The 17,039-nt window shown below is 39.5% G+C and overlaps 2 protein-coding genes across 3 annotated transcripts in view; one reads left to right on the top strand and one right to left on the bottom strand.

The window, feature by feature from the left end:
• Positions 1 to 17,039, top strand: part of gabrb4 (gamma-aminobutyric acid type A receptor subunit beta4) — a 236,603-nt gene that overhangs the window by 77,258 nt on the left and 142,306 nt on the right. The gene's annotated exons all lie outside the window — the stretch shown is intronic.
• gabra3 (gamma-aminobutyric acid type A receptor subunit alpha3) overlaps positions 1 to 17,039 on the bottom strand; it is a 114,684-nt gene that overhangs the window by 70,061 nt on the left and 27,584 nt on the right. For both annotated transcript variants that reach the window (XM_039777579.1, XM_039777580.1), the window contains exon 2: positions 11,208 to 11,312. In XM_039777579.1, coding sequence (XP_039633513.1) covers positions 11,208 to 11,293 — 86 coding nt within the window. In that variant the 5' untranslated portion in view covers positions 11,294 to 11,312. The remainder of the gene's footprint in view (positions 1 to 11,207; positions 11,313 to 17,039) is intronic.

Raw genomic sequence — 17,039 nt, 5'->3', positions numbered from 1 at the left:
TGATGGGGCTGAGGAAAAAAAGCTGCTATCTGTGACTTTCTCTAGAAGTTGGCTTGATAATTTATTGTAGCACTTTGCAGTCTCAGCTCTGCATAGAAGTTTTGTTTGGTGAAGTTACAGAAACGTGTGTTTACAGTGACATTTGTGTCATCCACTGAGAAATCACACATTTAAGTGTTTGGTTATGATTAAGATGAATATCAAATGTCAAGTGTTTTTTAAATGTAAAGTATCACTGGGTACATATTCTTGTCTTTGGCTAAACAACACTGCTCTATCCTTTCTAGCACTGTGTTCCTCTTTCCATTCAATACGCATTCATCCTGTCTTTTTCCTCCCACACACAGCCTCAATTCCCCAATCCATCGCTGTAAAACCCTCTGCCTTATTTGATCTTGGATTTGAACAGTTTTCGCCTCTCTTGTTGTCCTTGATCTTTAACTAGCGTTAATTCACTGCCATGACAACCAAGGTCAGAAAGAGGGCAGGGAAATGTCTTTTAGTTGTCTGCTCAGACTGCGAAACGAAAGCTGACCTGTCATCTGAAAGGCTCTGTACGTACAATACAAAAAAACTGGAGAAATGTTATTTGAAAAATAATGAGAGCTTGGAGTTGGCTAAGTTCAGTATTCCTGTCATAACATTGCAAATGTTTAACCCAGTCAGAAAGTGCAGTCCAAACTCAATGTGGAAATTCACAGCAAGGTTTTACTGCAATTAATTCATTAAGCATTCATTTAAAGTGTCACATCTATTTAAAAAAAAAAAAAATCACATAACTGTGATTGAAGGACATATATTTTGCAAGAGAAGATATTTTTGGAATACAGAACCACAAATGAAATATGCTGGATAGGACAACAGCCTGCCTACAGCAGCAGCAAATTATCTAACATAACGATATGATCTGAAACGTGTGATATCAACGTTTGTGACACCAACCTACTTTCCCAGGCGCTTTTAGAAGAATGCCACAGCTCTTGCTGTCACATACAGCACTGATATCTACAGGGATTACAAAAGCTTAATCACTTGCATCAGCAGCAATGAAGAGATCATTTATAACTGTAAGCATGCTCCTTACCACTCCATGCTATGAAGTGCTGTAAAACCTGACACTTTAAAGATGTGGTTCTTTGGCTGGACCCAACCACAGGGCGAGGGCCAGGCCTTTGAACGCAAAACTCTGTTGCTGAGTGAATGATGAATTTACATAATTGGTTGGTGTGTGTGTGTGTGTGTGTGTGTGTGTGTGTGTGTGTGTGTGTGTGTGTGTGTGTGTGTGTGTGTGTGTTTCCTCATTGGCCATTGCCCTTTCATAATGAATTGGCACAGAACAGGCTCTGTTCAGTTGTGTAGTATTTGGTTTAGAAGCCTATATTAGTGATTTCTAACAGTAGAAAGTGCTGCTAAACTCCGTTAAAGACCACTGCTGACTACATGTAGCTATATGCTAACTGCAAGGGAATACTATAATCTTCGCTGCCAATGTCGTGAATTTCTTCCCGATTTTCGGATCACATTCCTGCTGGAACATGTCCAGTTGCGTAGTGTTTGGTTTATAAGCCTTTAGTGGTGATTTTTAAAGTCCTGCTATGTACATCCGTGCATAGCACAAATGCGGAGACTCCGGAGATCCAGAAATGCTGACCCATCAGAGCAGACTACGGGCTTTTTCGGGAGGTTGGCTTAAAGAGACACAGGGTGAAGCAGCTATGGGCAGTATGAGAAAGTGTTCTTTGAACATTAAAGGCTATAAACATGTTCTAGTAGAAACACAAAAATACAAGTATGAACCTGAAAACACGAATAATAGGTCTCCTTTACATAAAGCAGTTCTCAATTATTTGTCTCAAAAAGCCTTAACCATGTCGTGTGATGGGCTTCATATACTTTAGTACACAACAAACAAATACTGGGACCATTAAAAAGATGAACTTTTGACATGCAGTAATACACCACTGACTATCCCTGTAACAATTTGGCCACAGCTAAGCACATTGACCATACACAGTCCAGACATATACTAGGTTAAAACAACCTAGTCTTGTTCATGGAAAATGACAGGACCAGTAGATGAGTTCATATGGTAAATAATTTATTATAAAGCCTCAGGGAAGCTAGATTAAATACTCTGGAGCTGGTAACCTTGTGGCTGAAATTCCGCCTTTTTTAATTCAAAATCTCATTACAATGTCCAAGGTATAACAGCGTTATTACGGCTGGAGGAGGGGAGACAAACCGAAACCAATACATCAAATAGGACTGTGCTGAGTTTACACATACATCCTGGCAACACAGCCCACACTGCACTCCATGTTATTCCCTACCAGGGAGTGTGTGTATTTCTTTCTTTTATATTGCCTAAATTGCCTTGATTTAGTGATCCTAAAGCCACAGGTAATGGACACATACAACAGGGTCTCTACAGCAAACATATGCATCCCCATCTGGCCGGGCAGCGTATGTCATATCATTTGGTCCGCTGTGAAACAAGAGGCTGAAAATATTGGAGCTCCTCTTTCTGATTATTTGTATGCTTGAAAGCAGTGTTAGGCTTTCATAGTTTTCTATCTCAGTAACACATGTTCTCTCTCCTCATTTCTGATCGCTATCTTCCTTTCAACTTGATTTCTCTTTTTATTTTCCTGACTATTTCCAACCCATAAGGAGATGTAATTTTACTTATTCTATTAAACTTGTGCATGTTACTGACAGGTATGCTGTATTAGAATAAATGTATGAAATTGTTTGTGTCAGTGATAGGAGGGTAAATATGCACCTTTTCATAGGAAATATTTCCCCAGTTTACACATTTGATATAACAATTTGGATCCTTCATTCATTGAGGTGTTGCCAGAATAGCCTCTGCAGTAATAGCCTGTCTGTGGCAACCTGTGTCAGTCACAGCAGTCCATTGAGCACGCCAACCACACTGCGACATTAAGGACATTCAGATGACCTTCCATACGCACAGCGCCACAACTACAGCACTGAGACCAAGTCATGGAATAGACTCAACATAATGGAGTCTTTCTTTAACATGAGTTAAATAAAGCTGTTAAATTTGCTAAAAATCAGCTAATTTGTAATGAGATAACATACTGTATTTGATATATGGTGGGAGAAAGTGATTAGCACTTGGTGCTGGAGTGATCTACTCATGTGATGGGAATGTACAGTATAGAAATTAGGGCTAGCAATGTTTTTTTTTTTACTACTGAATAATTAAAGTTTTCTTTTTTTCTCTCTCTATCAAATGTCAGAAAATTACCATCATCATTTCCTAAACCCTGAGATGACCTCTTAAAATTGCTTGTTTTCTCCGATCAACCGGCAGTACTGTAAGTAATAATGTTAATATGATTCAGTTTACTATACAATTTTCACAGTTGGGAAGGTAAAACTATAGAATGTCCAGGATATTTTGCTTGAAAAATGATTTTTAAAATATTTCAAAACTAGAATCCGTTCATAAGAGTTGGCAATTAAGTATTTATTCAATTAACTCAATAACAACTAATCAATAAAAAGTACTGGACATCATAGTAGGTTAGTTCTCCACCGATTACAGCATTGCACTCCTGTTAACATTGTTATACACATAATAAGTTAAAAGACAAAGTATCAATTGATGCAGCAGAACCACAAATATCGTTTTTGTTCTACACATTCTTCTTCCTTTTCAAAACCAGCCGCCTACATTGCCCACAATGCATCTCGAGGCAAGACCCCTACATGACAACCCGGCGGTGCACATCACACTGCCACTTGTGACACCTCAGAGGAAGGTGGTAGAGCTATAGGCACACCAAAAGCTGTGAAGGAAGTGCTATCTCAGTGCAATCTAACAGCAGCACAGCTGATACCTATTAGTCAAGTAGTCTTCTTCATTAGTATGCCTCAGGGACAATGGCTTCCTACTGAACACCTTGAAGAGTTAAGTGTAAATAAACTGACTTGAAAAAAATGCTGAGCTTATACTGTACAAAACTGTTTATCTTGACAATTTATACAGTTGTTAGTCATTTTAAAAGTGACCCATAAAAGAAAAGTAGTCGTCTGAGGCTAATTACTGGACTGGAAGTGGCACCAGCTCCCAGATTTTATGCCTGCTGCATCATCTTTTATCCTTGGCCGATGACTTTACGTGCCAACTGTAACTGTCCCAAAACCTGTGTAATGAATCTAATGAACCGTTATAACATGACATGAATATGCGTTACTGCCACTGGTTTAACAGACAGGGCAGTAAAACCATCCAGAGTTTAAGTTTGGAAAAGGCTTTTTCATAAAACTGCCAAAGAAGTCTGAACAGCTTCTGTGTCTTTACATTTTAGGATTTAACTTTTGGCAAATGTTTATTTTATTTTATTTTTTAGTCCATGACGTTGTGGATCTTCGAGCAGGTTCAAATATTCGTTCAGAAAACAAGCGATGAGCCTTGAGCAGCAGAAAACATTTCTGCAGTCAGCATTACAAGAAACGGCTCACCTACTTTGAGTTTCCAACAATGGGAAAGGAGTGTGGAGTGTGCAATTAGTTATTTTAATAAAAAGGATTTGTTTTGCTGGCAGCAACACAAAAGTGTTATACTGTATGTATAACTCTATGAAATAACCCTTTTTAAAACTCAGATGCCTCTATAAAAGTTTACCTTGTTTAATTGTACACCTACACTTTCCATAAAAAAACAGAACCTTTGACCCATTCTGTGCAGCATCTTCAAAGACACAGTTAGGTGTAAGGATTTTAATCTATATTGAATGGACCTGGTATCCATAGCGGTACCTCAGACCCAACTTCAGAAGCAGTCGGGGGTGGATGTTGCTGAAAGATATAGGATGTACTGTTGTGAAATGATTGTGTTTCATGTAGACAATGCTCCATGGAAAGTGAGTCTGTGCCATTTCCTCAAGGAATAAAAACCGAAATAAATGACATAAATACATCATGCAAAAGATACGGCTTGAGCTACTGTATGTTAGAACAAAAACAACAATTTTTAATCTTACGATTTCATGGATTGGTAATATCTTGAGGGTCCATTCTGAGAGGCATCAGACATTTAGCATTCAGCATTTGTGTATTTCTAGGACGAAATGATCCGTGTTCAATGTGCAGCTGTGCAGACACCTTCTGGGAAATCCAATCCAGCTTCAGCTCGATTCATGCCTATTGGGGTTGTCCGCTAATTGGTTACTTTGAAGATCATTGGCCAGATGCTCACCATATCAATAGAGGATTGACTGAAGCTCAAACGTAATTAGTGCACAGATCAGTGACATTTTATAGGATGTGGTTAACACTTGTTTCACATGACAATACTTTTGCTACTAGCAATTATTTCTCTAGTTGTTTACAGCTAGTCTGCGTCTTCTCCAAGAAATCAAGCCTGTAAATAGAATATTAACAGGACCTCGAGGTAATGGCAGAATGGATAAAACACAACTTTAAAAGACTGGAAAAAGGAAAAAGGGTTTAATATTAAAGAAATAAAATCTGCTTTTTATGAGTGCCTTTTTTAATGAATATTTTTTTTAAAGATTTTAGTCACCCGTCCCATCATTTGAGATCATACTCACATTAATAGCTGAGATACAGACACTACGCTAGACAAATTGAGCAATAAAACTGGTTAAAGAAATAATTTTTTTGCCTTTTATCTAAACCACTTATTTGTAAATGAAAACCAAGTTGAAGGTTGGACATTCGTTTTAAGCATCCATTAGATCTTACAGAGCTAGTTTCTGGTATCACTTTGACCTACTGTACCTGCCCTAATTGTGTGTGCATGCAATTTAACAATGTTGTCCATGAATGTAACGCCCACTTGACCAGTCCTGCTGCTCTAGGCCCATGATCTCTACTAAGACGATGGCTTTGAGTCCACTGTGGACCTCGCCAGTTAAGCTGGTGGATGAAATAATGCTATAGTCATTAGATGTAATGCATATAACTATTGTTTTGTTGTAAAGCAGGAGGCATATATTCACTGATCATTTCGGATTCATCATTAGTTACACCTTGTGAACGTTTGACTTTCTTCTCTTTGGTCTCAAAGTTGAAACTATTTGCCTGGTCATTCAATCAGCAACGTGGCTCAGCCATGAATACATTACCCTTGTCCAGACCTGTGACACATTAACCTTGACAACACTACCGAAACAAAATGTTATTTGTTGACCAGGTCACATCTCAAAGTGATACCCCTCTTGGCCATGCTGTGAATAATTAATGCGAGATGGGGTGAGAAAGCAGGTAGAGACTAGACAATTTCACTTCAATCCATAGGCAAAGTGTACATATAGCACTCTCATCCTTAAAGCTATCGATTATGTGCCACATTAGCCAGCAGCTTGACAATAGGTTACCAACTAAATAGGCAACAAGACAGCCAGAGTGTCCACACTTGTTAAGCGTTGACTGTAGAAGGGGAAGGTAGTGGTTGGAAGCGAGGCAAGCTGAAGGATTGAAAGACCTTCGCCGAATAAAAAAACAACAACACAGCCTTCTCATTTATATGTAACACATGGATTCGTGGGAATGAAAGCTTAATCAGCCCCGTCTTTTAGTGTGCGGGAAATGAGGAAATTTGGTGATGTGCAGAATGACAGACCCTTATATAGAGGATTTGTCTGTTACACCTTAATCCATTAGGAAAGTCTCCTGCCTCAACTGTAGTAAAGCCGATTTGGAGCCTGCCGATAGCATCAGTGGGCATCAGGGAGGTGGCAGTTCTCAGTGAGAAACAGCTCTGCTGATACGCAGATATTCCGGGAGCATGTGCATGCTGACGGTCTGAGGATTATTTCCAAACTCCAGCAACTTGAACTTTGATGGACAATTAATATAGACTTTCACTTTTAGATGCAAATTTCCAAGTGAAATTCCATTCTTGGTACATGTTTGGATTTCTCAAGAGGCAGCATAATAATGTCTTGCTGGAAAAAAAAATCCATAAAATGTGTTTTATATAATTATATAATTAAAGAATGATGTGCAAGGGCTTTACATATGTGCTCTACATCATGTCTCAAGTAATTGCAGAAAGATTAACATTTCCTTCCAAATCCTTGTCACATGCTGTGTTAGGTCCATGCTTAATGAATTGCATTGACTGCTTCTGCCCTGCTGGAAAGGGTGGGATGACAATTTTCGGTCCCTGAATATGTCAAACCTTTATGCATTTCCATTATTAACTTGCATGCGCTCATGCCATCTAATGGTTTTCCATATTATTTATTAACATCCTTAATACTAATGCCAATCATTGTATCATCAATCTTCTTTTCTGGCCTCATGCTGCATGATCAAACCAAAACCACGGCCAGGCTTCCACTACATTTGCAATTTTAACTATGAAAATATTATCTATTAACTGCTTTTAGTTGTAGTTTGTAGTAAATGTGTAGACAGGGGTTTGTTCCTTGAAAATGTGGTAACATACATTATTTGATATGAATCTTATCTATATCTTTACCCTTAATGTATCTAGTCCAAGGGTTTGTCTGACACTATGGGCTCCCCCACAGCCTATGTTTGCTTTTAGCAAATTGGCAGTTGTGTTGTCATTACTTAGAATTCCTCACTGGGTATGCACTATAGCTTTAAGGTACGTTGAATGAGCTATTAGCAGTTCCTGTTTGCAATGCACCCATGGATGTGCAGACAGCCATCACTGGATTACTTTGATACTGAAGAAAACGTAAAAGCATGATGATTCTCAGACAAGTTATGGAGTTATAAGGATTTAGCAGATCTCTGGTATCCTCAAAGTGTACAGCACATCACACTGAATCTGAGGATATGTATATCATGTCTGCGTGTTTAGATTTGACTGAGTTATGGCTCTAGGATGGAGGACTAGTTTTGACACAAATTGCGGCTCAGCGTCTCTCTCTCCACACCCCCCCCCCCCTCAACTCTCCTCGCCTCGCAGTTTGAAAACCTCTGATCTAGATAGATGTGGACACCTGAGCATTACACCTCATTCCCAAACCATGGGCATTAATATGCTGCTACAACAGCCTCCACTCTACTGGGAAAACTTCCCACAAAATGTTGGGACCTGGCTGCAGGGATTCAGGAAGAATCCCTGCGTACCCCGAAGAGCACCAGTGAGTTGCGCTACTGATGTCTGGTGATGAGGCCTGGCGTAGGTTGACTCAGAGTTAAGCGCGTGCACCACCACTATAAAAAGGCAGCAGGAATGGAGCCATGATACTACGATTCACAATGGTAACAACCACAAACAAACTGGTCAAAGGGTTTACATCATGCACCTGCAATACTGTGGAACTCCCTTTTTAATGGCTCTTACTGGTTTGTGTCCAGGGAACACTACAAAAACGTTTAAAAAATGTTTCAGAGCGAGTCACACTCTTCTGACAGCTCTGCATACAGTGGCTTTACTAATATGCTCCGCATCACCAATGTTGTAAAGAAAACTGCCGTTTGCAAATAAATGTAATGTGACACAAATAATCTGCTGGGATGTAAGAGCATGTCCACCATGGGTGACGTTAGTGATATGAGGACAGATAAGGTTATGTAGGCTACATAACTGATAGACTGGGAAGAAAAACGATACTGCTCAAATAGGTAGGCTAGTATCTGGAAATGAAAATGCATCTATAGTCGGGGCCTCAATATCATCTCCTGACATACGTTTAACCCCCTTTCACTAAACCTGCTTTCTGAAACGGGCCCCAGGCTTGTCAAGTTACAGTATTCCACACCAAACTGCAAAAATTATTTCTTTATGCATTGAATTCAAATCAAAAAGCAATTCCTTGGGACATTGTTATGTTGAAACAAGAAAGGGATCCCCACAAGCTATTGTCACAACATTGGAAGCTGTAGCAATAATATTGCCCTTCATTGAAACTAAGATGTCTAGCCCAAACAATGGAAAACAGATGAACCACATACACCATGTCCTTTAATGGGAAAAGCATAGAGTAACGCCAAAGCGCATATTCTTGTAGAAGATCTCTTTGCAGGTTCATTTATATATATATGTGTGTTGTGTGTGTGTGTGTGTGTGTGTGTGTGTGTGTGTGTGTGTGTGTGTGTGTGTGTGTGTGTGTGTGTGTGTGTGTGTGTGTGTGTGTGTGTGTGTGTGTGTGTGTGTGTGTGTGTGAGAGATTACAAACTCTGGGCTAAATGTATCAAGCCGTTTGCGCCTGTTTCCAGACGTTAATTGTTCGCAAAGACTGCCTTAATCGAGGCGGGCTATTTACAAACAGGGCACACTTGGGTAAAATTGCAGATTGCCTGCCACATGAGCGAGAAGAGACAAGTTGCGCTTTCAATATGCGTTCGTGGGAGGGTAATGTGGAAAGTGGGAGTTCCACCCAAAAAGGTGGGAGGATACGCGTAAAGTGCACCTAATTATATATTCCGCGGTATTTACAAAGCCTCTATTCGGTGGGGGAAATTCAGGTCTAAACCAGGAAGCGCGTTTCCCTGTGTGAAAAAAAATGTACCTTATTCAATGGCAGCAGACTAAAAACTAAATAAGAAAAACGCCTCCATGTCTGTTCCATTTTTGATAAACAATTTTGCGATTATTTAACTATAAAACACTCTCTTAAATGACTTAACCCCATCGGTTGGGTTGACATATAAATGATATAAACATATGTATACATACATAAAGCCAACACAACAGTATCATAACAGACCGCACATACCGTCATTCTCTACAGAGATCTCAGCCGTGTCTATGCCGGCCACACCTTCCACCTGTTCGGCAACAAGTGTTTGCTGCACCACGTCTTCGATAGTAGATAGCGTGTCTATTTCTGGTGGAGCTGAAGCGGTTCTCCTCGATTGTGCCCGGTTGTACGCTACCTTCTCTTTTGTTCTGCGCTTTATGTCTTGCCACTGTTTTTTTTTTTTACCTCCTTTTCTACCCCCTTGATTTTATTTGTTATGGCAATCCAAAACAAATAAAATCCGAGGGTGTGGATGTTCTGCCCGGTAATATGTTCAGGTTTGTTGTTACTTCATGCACTAATAGGTCAATTTCATCATCACTAAATTTAAGCTTGCACTTTCTTTTTCCCGTAGGAAGACTAGACTAGGCTAGAGGGCGGAGTATGCGCTGATTGCCTGATGGGTGTCAGGTTTGATAAATACTACGCAAAATGAGGAAGCATAGCCTTCGCTATTACCGAACTCGCATTAACTAGTGTTCGTAAAGCTACCTCACTGTGTGCTCCTCATATGCAAGAGAGCTAAGTGGCACAATGACAACGCAAACTGGGCTAATCCCTGTCACACTGTTCTGATTTCTCTCCCCAGCCTGCTTTCTTCCAGGTTCGATGAGCTTTTCCTAGCGTGCAAAATCTTAAAGTGATTTACACTCCGCCGCGTCTCCCTGCCATAACATCTTACCTTATCAACAATGCTAACATGGCAACCTGTGCAATCTCTTCATTTGAAATTACAAGGAGTGGGGTTAGAAGGACTTCTAGACATGCAGTTTTTTTCTTTTTCTTTTTTTTTGCTGACTCTAGCACACAAACTGAAAAATGTGCACAAGATGCAGGAGTGAAAATGCTGTGAACGGCCAATCATGGCTGTGGTGTGCTGCACCATGCAAATTAATTTACCAGGCAGTGAGATTCAGACCTGTGCAGAGGAGAGCCCAAGCTACACTTAGATAAGAGGATGAGCTCACTTTAGGTTTGTTCTTTTTTAGGCCTAACTTAGGACAATATGTCATGGGTTCTATTTTAATCCTCACACAAAAGTGTGAAAGTCAGAGGGTTGGAAATGAAGAATATTCTTTCCTTATTAATTCAAAGCTTAAGGTTTTCCCAGGCAGTCCTAAGGGGGTTTATTTTGTCAACATCGTTATAGAGGTCTGGTTATTTCATTTGCCAAACTGACAGTCACAGCTGAGACCATCTCACTGTGTAATAATAATAATAATAATAATAATAATAATAATAATAATACAAAAAAAGCTTTGCCTTTTCTCTGCTTACAATATAGATGATATTTTGCTTCTAATGGTGTTGGTTAGATTACAATGTCTGCTGCAGCAGTGAGACTGATTAATAAAGGTATTATACAAAACGCATCACCAGAACATCCACTGGAGGGACAGTGTCGGGGGGAATGAAATGGTTGGAGAGGAAGTTAAATAGCAAACAGAGGGAGACTGAGAGGTACAATACAATATGTTGTTGTACCTGGCTTCTGGAAGGAGGTTGAGGAGCAGGAGAATGATCCACCAGCCCAAGTCCAGTGATTTAGGCTTCCACTGTGCAGCAGCCATATCCGTTCAAACAGGACTCCTGTAGGAATGACAGAAGAGTGAGAGGGAGATGATGTCATACAGTACTAACTGACAATAACTGGCAAACGGCGCATTATTGACTTGAGAAAACAATGTCAAAATGTTCATAGCTTAACAGGTAAGTGCAGAAGTGATGGACCTCAAATGGTCGACGAATTAATAAAATATATTTCTCAACATTCATTTGAGCCTCTATTAGAGTACGCCACCCCCGCTTAACCCGCCTGCGGCTCACTGGTTTATACTTTTGATTTATGTGATTGATGGGGTCTGTTTTGTCGCAAACTAATACTGACATTTTTGTGCCTAAAAGCATGTGGCTGTCAGACATCAAGGTTTCATCATTTTGAGAGTTTTTCTTTTTATTAAGTGACATAAATCATACAATGATTTACGAGACCTTCAGAAAAGTGGTGGGGGTGTTTTATAAAGCAAATTCAGCATCGTATGTTGCCACTTGGCTTACTAATCGGCGTAGAAAAGGTTGACTGTGTCCGTTTCAGTTTGGAACGTTACTAATATTATCTGTACTGAACACACGTTTTCTTTAGTCCATGGATGACCTAAACACACACACACACACACACACACACACACACACACACACACACACACACACACACACACACACACACACACACACACACACACACACACACACACACACACACACACTTCCGCCTGTCGTTCCACAGTTAACCAACCAACACCACTTTAAGCTTTGTTTGTATTTATCGGTGTGTCGCTCTCTCCTGCACGCCAGTGAGCAGTGGACATTGGACATTAACTTGGGCTGTGATATTTTCCGTGAGCCGTTTGGCACACCTGTCTGGAGGAAACATCCCCCTCTGAGTCTCTATCCAAAACACACCTGGTTAACGTGCCTGGTTATGAGACTCTGAATATTGTAACTTGCATTATTTGTGATGAACGGTCAAACAGCTTATCTCATTTTAGGCAAGACATCAGCTCTAGTTCATATTTAGTTTTATCAGTTGGGTCCTGTGCGGGGCAAACGTGTTACAATGCTCAAGTTCTGCTTCACTCATTCAGCGGCAGTGGTAAGATCTGTTCATTTAGTAGCTCTTGACACAGATTGGCTGGGATATTTGGTAAATAATGTTCTTATGTTCACCATATACAGTATTTGGCAATTGCTAATTTCACCTTTTAATGGTACATAAAGATATTACATGATCACGTTGTGGTACATCATTTTTCATTCTTCATGCTTTTTTTTTATTTATGCTTTTCCTTTTAGTTTTTTGGGGTTAAAGAGTTGCAATACTATTTTGAGATATTAGGAGGCAGGGAGTTGCAATTTTTTTCATAAATATATATAAAAAAAATAATAACCTTGCTTAAAAAAAGTAAAGCATAAGGTACAACCCTCTCTCCTCACACCAATCATGTTTGTGCAGTCCCTAAGTTATCTATCTATACAGTTAACTTTTAACATCACAGATGTGGGCCTAAATAATCCAGTTTATCTCGAAATGAATACATTGAATATTCAATAACCTACCTAAATACCCTTGAACCAAATTAAACAGAATACATTACTGTGAAATGAACAGTCATTGTGAGTGCTTGGGTCTCTCTACTTCCACCCACAAGACCCTCAGTAATCATGAGAGATGACGTCGATATTGAGTAGCCCATAAACACAATTCGACCAAACGCTATACCAGGATAACTCACGATATAAAAACCCTGGAATAAACCCATTATACAGCAGTACAGTTTCCTACTTCCTTATAACTCCACTGATAGATGTTGCATAGCGACTGCATTTCTAACACTGTAATTATTACAAGGCGGTTGCAGTCTGGCAATTTACAGACAGATTAAATGACCGCTCATTAAAAATACATGAATGCAGCCGGGAAAAAAAACACACCAGGAAGATGAGGGAAAAGAAGCCAAATGTCTGCGAATGACTGAGGTACAGCAGTAACACGGCCACTCAAGCATACACACGTGCAACAGCTGTGTCGTACTTAAAAGGCTTTCATTGTGCTTTTGTGAGACTCAGCCCCCCCTTTATTGCCACCGTACAGAGAGAAGATCAAACACTTCGGAGGAGTCAGTGTTCTCAGTGCCCCTGCGGAGCACCGATCATTACAGGAGGAGTAAACAAATGAGTGGATGTAAAAGACACACTTCGGGCGTTCAAATAAGACGCTGCACTGATAATGCTACAGTACAGCCTGTGACCATCCTACTATTATGTTGGTGATGATCTGATTTCAAACGAGCTGTCTTAATATTGATTGTAGCTGAGCACCAAGTGAAGTAAAGATCCACATCTAGTCTTTACACTGGTAGGATTTATGGTATTGATTTCTTTTTTTTCAGACCGCACAAAAACGTTTCGTACTAAACGTAAATCGGATAACACTTGCTTTCAAGTTAGGACAGTTTTGAATAATTTGCGCCGAAGATGGAATAACATTTAGGATCTTGCAACAGGTAATTGACTTTAAACGTAACAGAACTGTACATTTGCATTCATGTACGATACTTTTGCTAATGAAATTGTTCTTTTAATTAGGTGCACAGTAAGCAATGTCATTGTGTTTATTTTTTTATTTTTTATTTTTTTTACAGGCTACATCACATTAAGGGCAACACATTGACACACATACATGCCTTGCCGTGTATGCACCATTTAAAAATGTTTGTGACGGTTAACTCTGGCCGTCAACTCTGGCTCCATCTCACTTTAATAGAACAACACTGAGCGTAGCCGAGGCTATTTAGTTTACTAAGGTTGTCTCCACACAAACCTAGCCAGACGGTTAGAGATGAGTAGAGCCAAATACATTCTACATATAACATTATCTCTGATAGAGCTAACATACATTTACAATAACATTGGTGCTTAGAGCACATTAGAAAAGCTACATGCTAGGCTTGTGTCTGCTTCCCATGTAACCAAGAGCAAAGACTGGACACTCTTTGCGGTGACCCAGCCTGAATTCATAGGCTGTGGCTAATTTGATTGATTGCTTTCTAGCTAGTGGTAAGTTCAGGAAGTGTTTTGCCTTGTCCCGCCCCTACTGTAGTGTGATTGGCTACAAACGACGACATGTCAAGGTTGGACGCGGTTAAGGTTAGGACAAAGAGGTCATGGCTAACGTTCGTACTAGCCAATCATAGCATTGTAGGGCGGAACTAGGCGGAACGCTCTTGGGGAAAGGAAAAAACACATTCAGGGAGAGTCTGTCTGCCTTGAAGTGCATTTATGCATTCTACAGCAGGGACAAATGATAAGCACTCATTCTAAATATGCAACTCTCCGAAGCAAATGTGCAGTAATCGTTGTCCTTCAGAAATGAGATCACATACATACCGTAATTTTGTAAAGATTAATCGTACAGCCTTACTCTGACTAACCAGACAATTGTTTAATCCAAACTACTTATGTGTGAGCCATCAGCTGATTTCTTGGCAGTTTCTTTGCCAAGAAATCAGTATCTTTGGGTTACCCAAAGATACTTTGTTAACAAATTGATACTTTGTGGTGAGCCAGTGGTAAAAACCTTGTTTTAATAAACTGATACTTTGACGTCACTGCTTGTGGCATTTAGCATCATCACTAGCCTCATTGTGTATCACATTAAACAGCTATTGACTGCTACATGCTCTATAAAACTGCAATTAACAATTATTGGATGAGGAATAAATCAAGCCCAGAAAGCCTTAAGGCTAAAATGGCCATACTGTTTTGACAATAACGTGATATCAATAATTGATATCCATTCTTCCTAATGGATATCAAGAAACAATATACATTGATATTCTGCTTCGTAAATCCAAGAGCCCCATGATGTGTTATTGATGCAAAATATTTAGTGTCCTTGTTGCCATAAATAAAGCAGCCACCCATCTATTTCATATGTTATCGACCATCCTTCTTTTGGCTGAGAAAATGTGCAAACATTTTCAATTAAACCAGATAATCATACCTATAACCTGAATATGAGATTATCCAGTTTATTTTACATGCATTCACCCAAATCTGAGTTACTTGAGTAGCTACTTGTTGCCAATTAAACCGAGTACAGTTCATGCAAATTAGGTCAAATGTTACTTTTCCTAATTTCAGCCCCTTATCTCCCTTTCAACAGATGTCAAGCTCAAGGGCAGGCGGAGTCCAAGACTGTGTCAAATTAAACCACTTTTCTTTCTTGACAAATGCTGTTAGACAGCTGACTTCCTAGATTTCTTTTTATTAGCGCATATCATATTAGGCATCAGTGTATTCAACCTCCTTTCTTCCCCGCTTTCTTTTCTCTCGGTACATTTTGCAAACCGGGTTTGTGTTAAAACCAATTCCGGATAGTTATCTATTAAACATTTTATGTTCCCCAGAAAAACTACAGGATGCCCTCTGGAGTCAGAGGAATCATTACCTTGTCTTATAATGTCCGTCTGAAAATTGCATCGCTAATTTCCTGACATATTGCCACCTATTTAAGCCACTTCCACTCACATGATGATCATCTTTGCGTATGTGTCATCTTTAAGGCTTTGAATGTCCTGGATGAATAAATCTTTTAAACACTTTGTTTCCTCTATGCCTTGAGGTTCAGTCATAACAGCGTTTCACCAATGCTAGTCATTATAGATGTAGTATTTAAAAGGTAGGATGAGTTCTCATTAAAGAGACGCTGAACATATGCTGGTAGACTTTAATAATGTGCTCAGTAAACAAAAAAAAAAGTAAAGTTTCAAAGGAGTAAAGAAAAAAGGGAATATTTAATTATTCTCGTTAGTCAGTCCATAAACTCCATCGTCTATCACATTTCTACTACAGGATCTCTGTTCTGTTTATGTAGTACATTTCTCCTCAACACAAGCACCAATTAGATTTGTAGTGAAAAATCATCCAGATTTGACAAGTGTCAACAAATTCTTTCCATAAGAATAAGGCAAACAGGCATTAAAAACTGGCTGCCGGCCGCTGTCTACAATTCTGCACCCGATTTACCAATACCTGTCATGCAAATGAGGGGCTCAGCGGTCCCTGGAGCTCCGATTGTGCTTGAAACGGAGAATATGAAGGAAGGGGAAAAAAAAGACATGGTGCTTTTGTTAGCAAATTAAAAATAGCTTGCCTAAGGTGACAGTAGTGCTAAAGCACTCTCCATTTCCACTCTTCTAACATTTGTTTTCAATTCTACTGTCAGTTTTTTTTCAATGTGATTACATTTGACAGAATTAAAAGGCTATAAATGCCTCTGATGCAAATTAGCTGAATAATCAGTTGACGACAATGCTGAGTGTTTTGTTGAACAATAAAGGTAATAAGTGGTAAAATAAGAAGTGGCAGGACCTAGTTTCCTCCTAGAAAAAGATGTCAGCTGGGAACAATTTGGTTTAGTTATTTTTATAGTTTGGCAGTCAATCGTGACCTTAAGGAAAATGGAAATCAAACTGTCACATTATAAAGTTCATGGTACATTTTCTATGCAAATAAATCCCACTGGTGCAGTTATAGCACAAGATGTCAAGGAACAGCCAAAAGAGATTGTGGACCTCAACAGCCAATAAACACTGTCGACTGCAGTAATTGTTGAATTTAGGACACTGTTCTATAGCCATGTAATCCAAGTGGCTGTTCACTAAAAATAGCCCTAAATCCTGTCACATTTGGTTTGATGTGACAGTCATGCACTGAACATCTACCAGTGATCTTTGTGGTCTGTAATTCAACCAG

This window comes from Perca fluviatilis, chromosome 16, assembly GCF_010015445.1.
Source record: "Perca fluviatilis chromosome 16, GENO_Pfluv_1.0, whole genome shotgun sequence".
In the NCBI taxonomy this organism is placed as follows: domain Eukaryota; kingdom Metazoa; phylum Chordata; class Actinopteri; order Perciformes; family Percidae; genus Perca; species Perca fluviatilis.
This window is presented reverse-complemented; position numbering and strand designations above follow the sequence as displayed.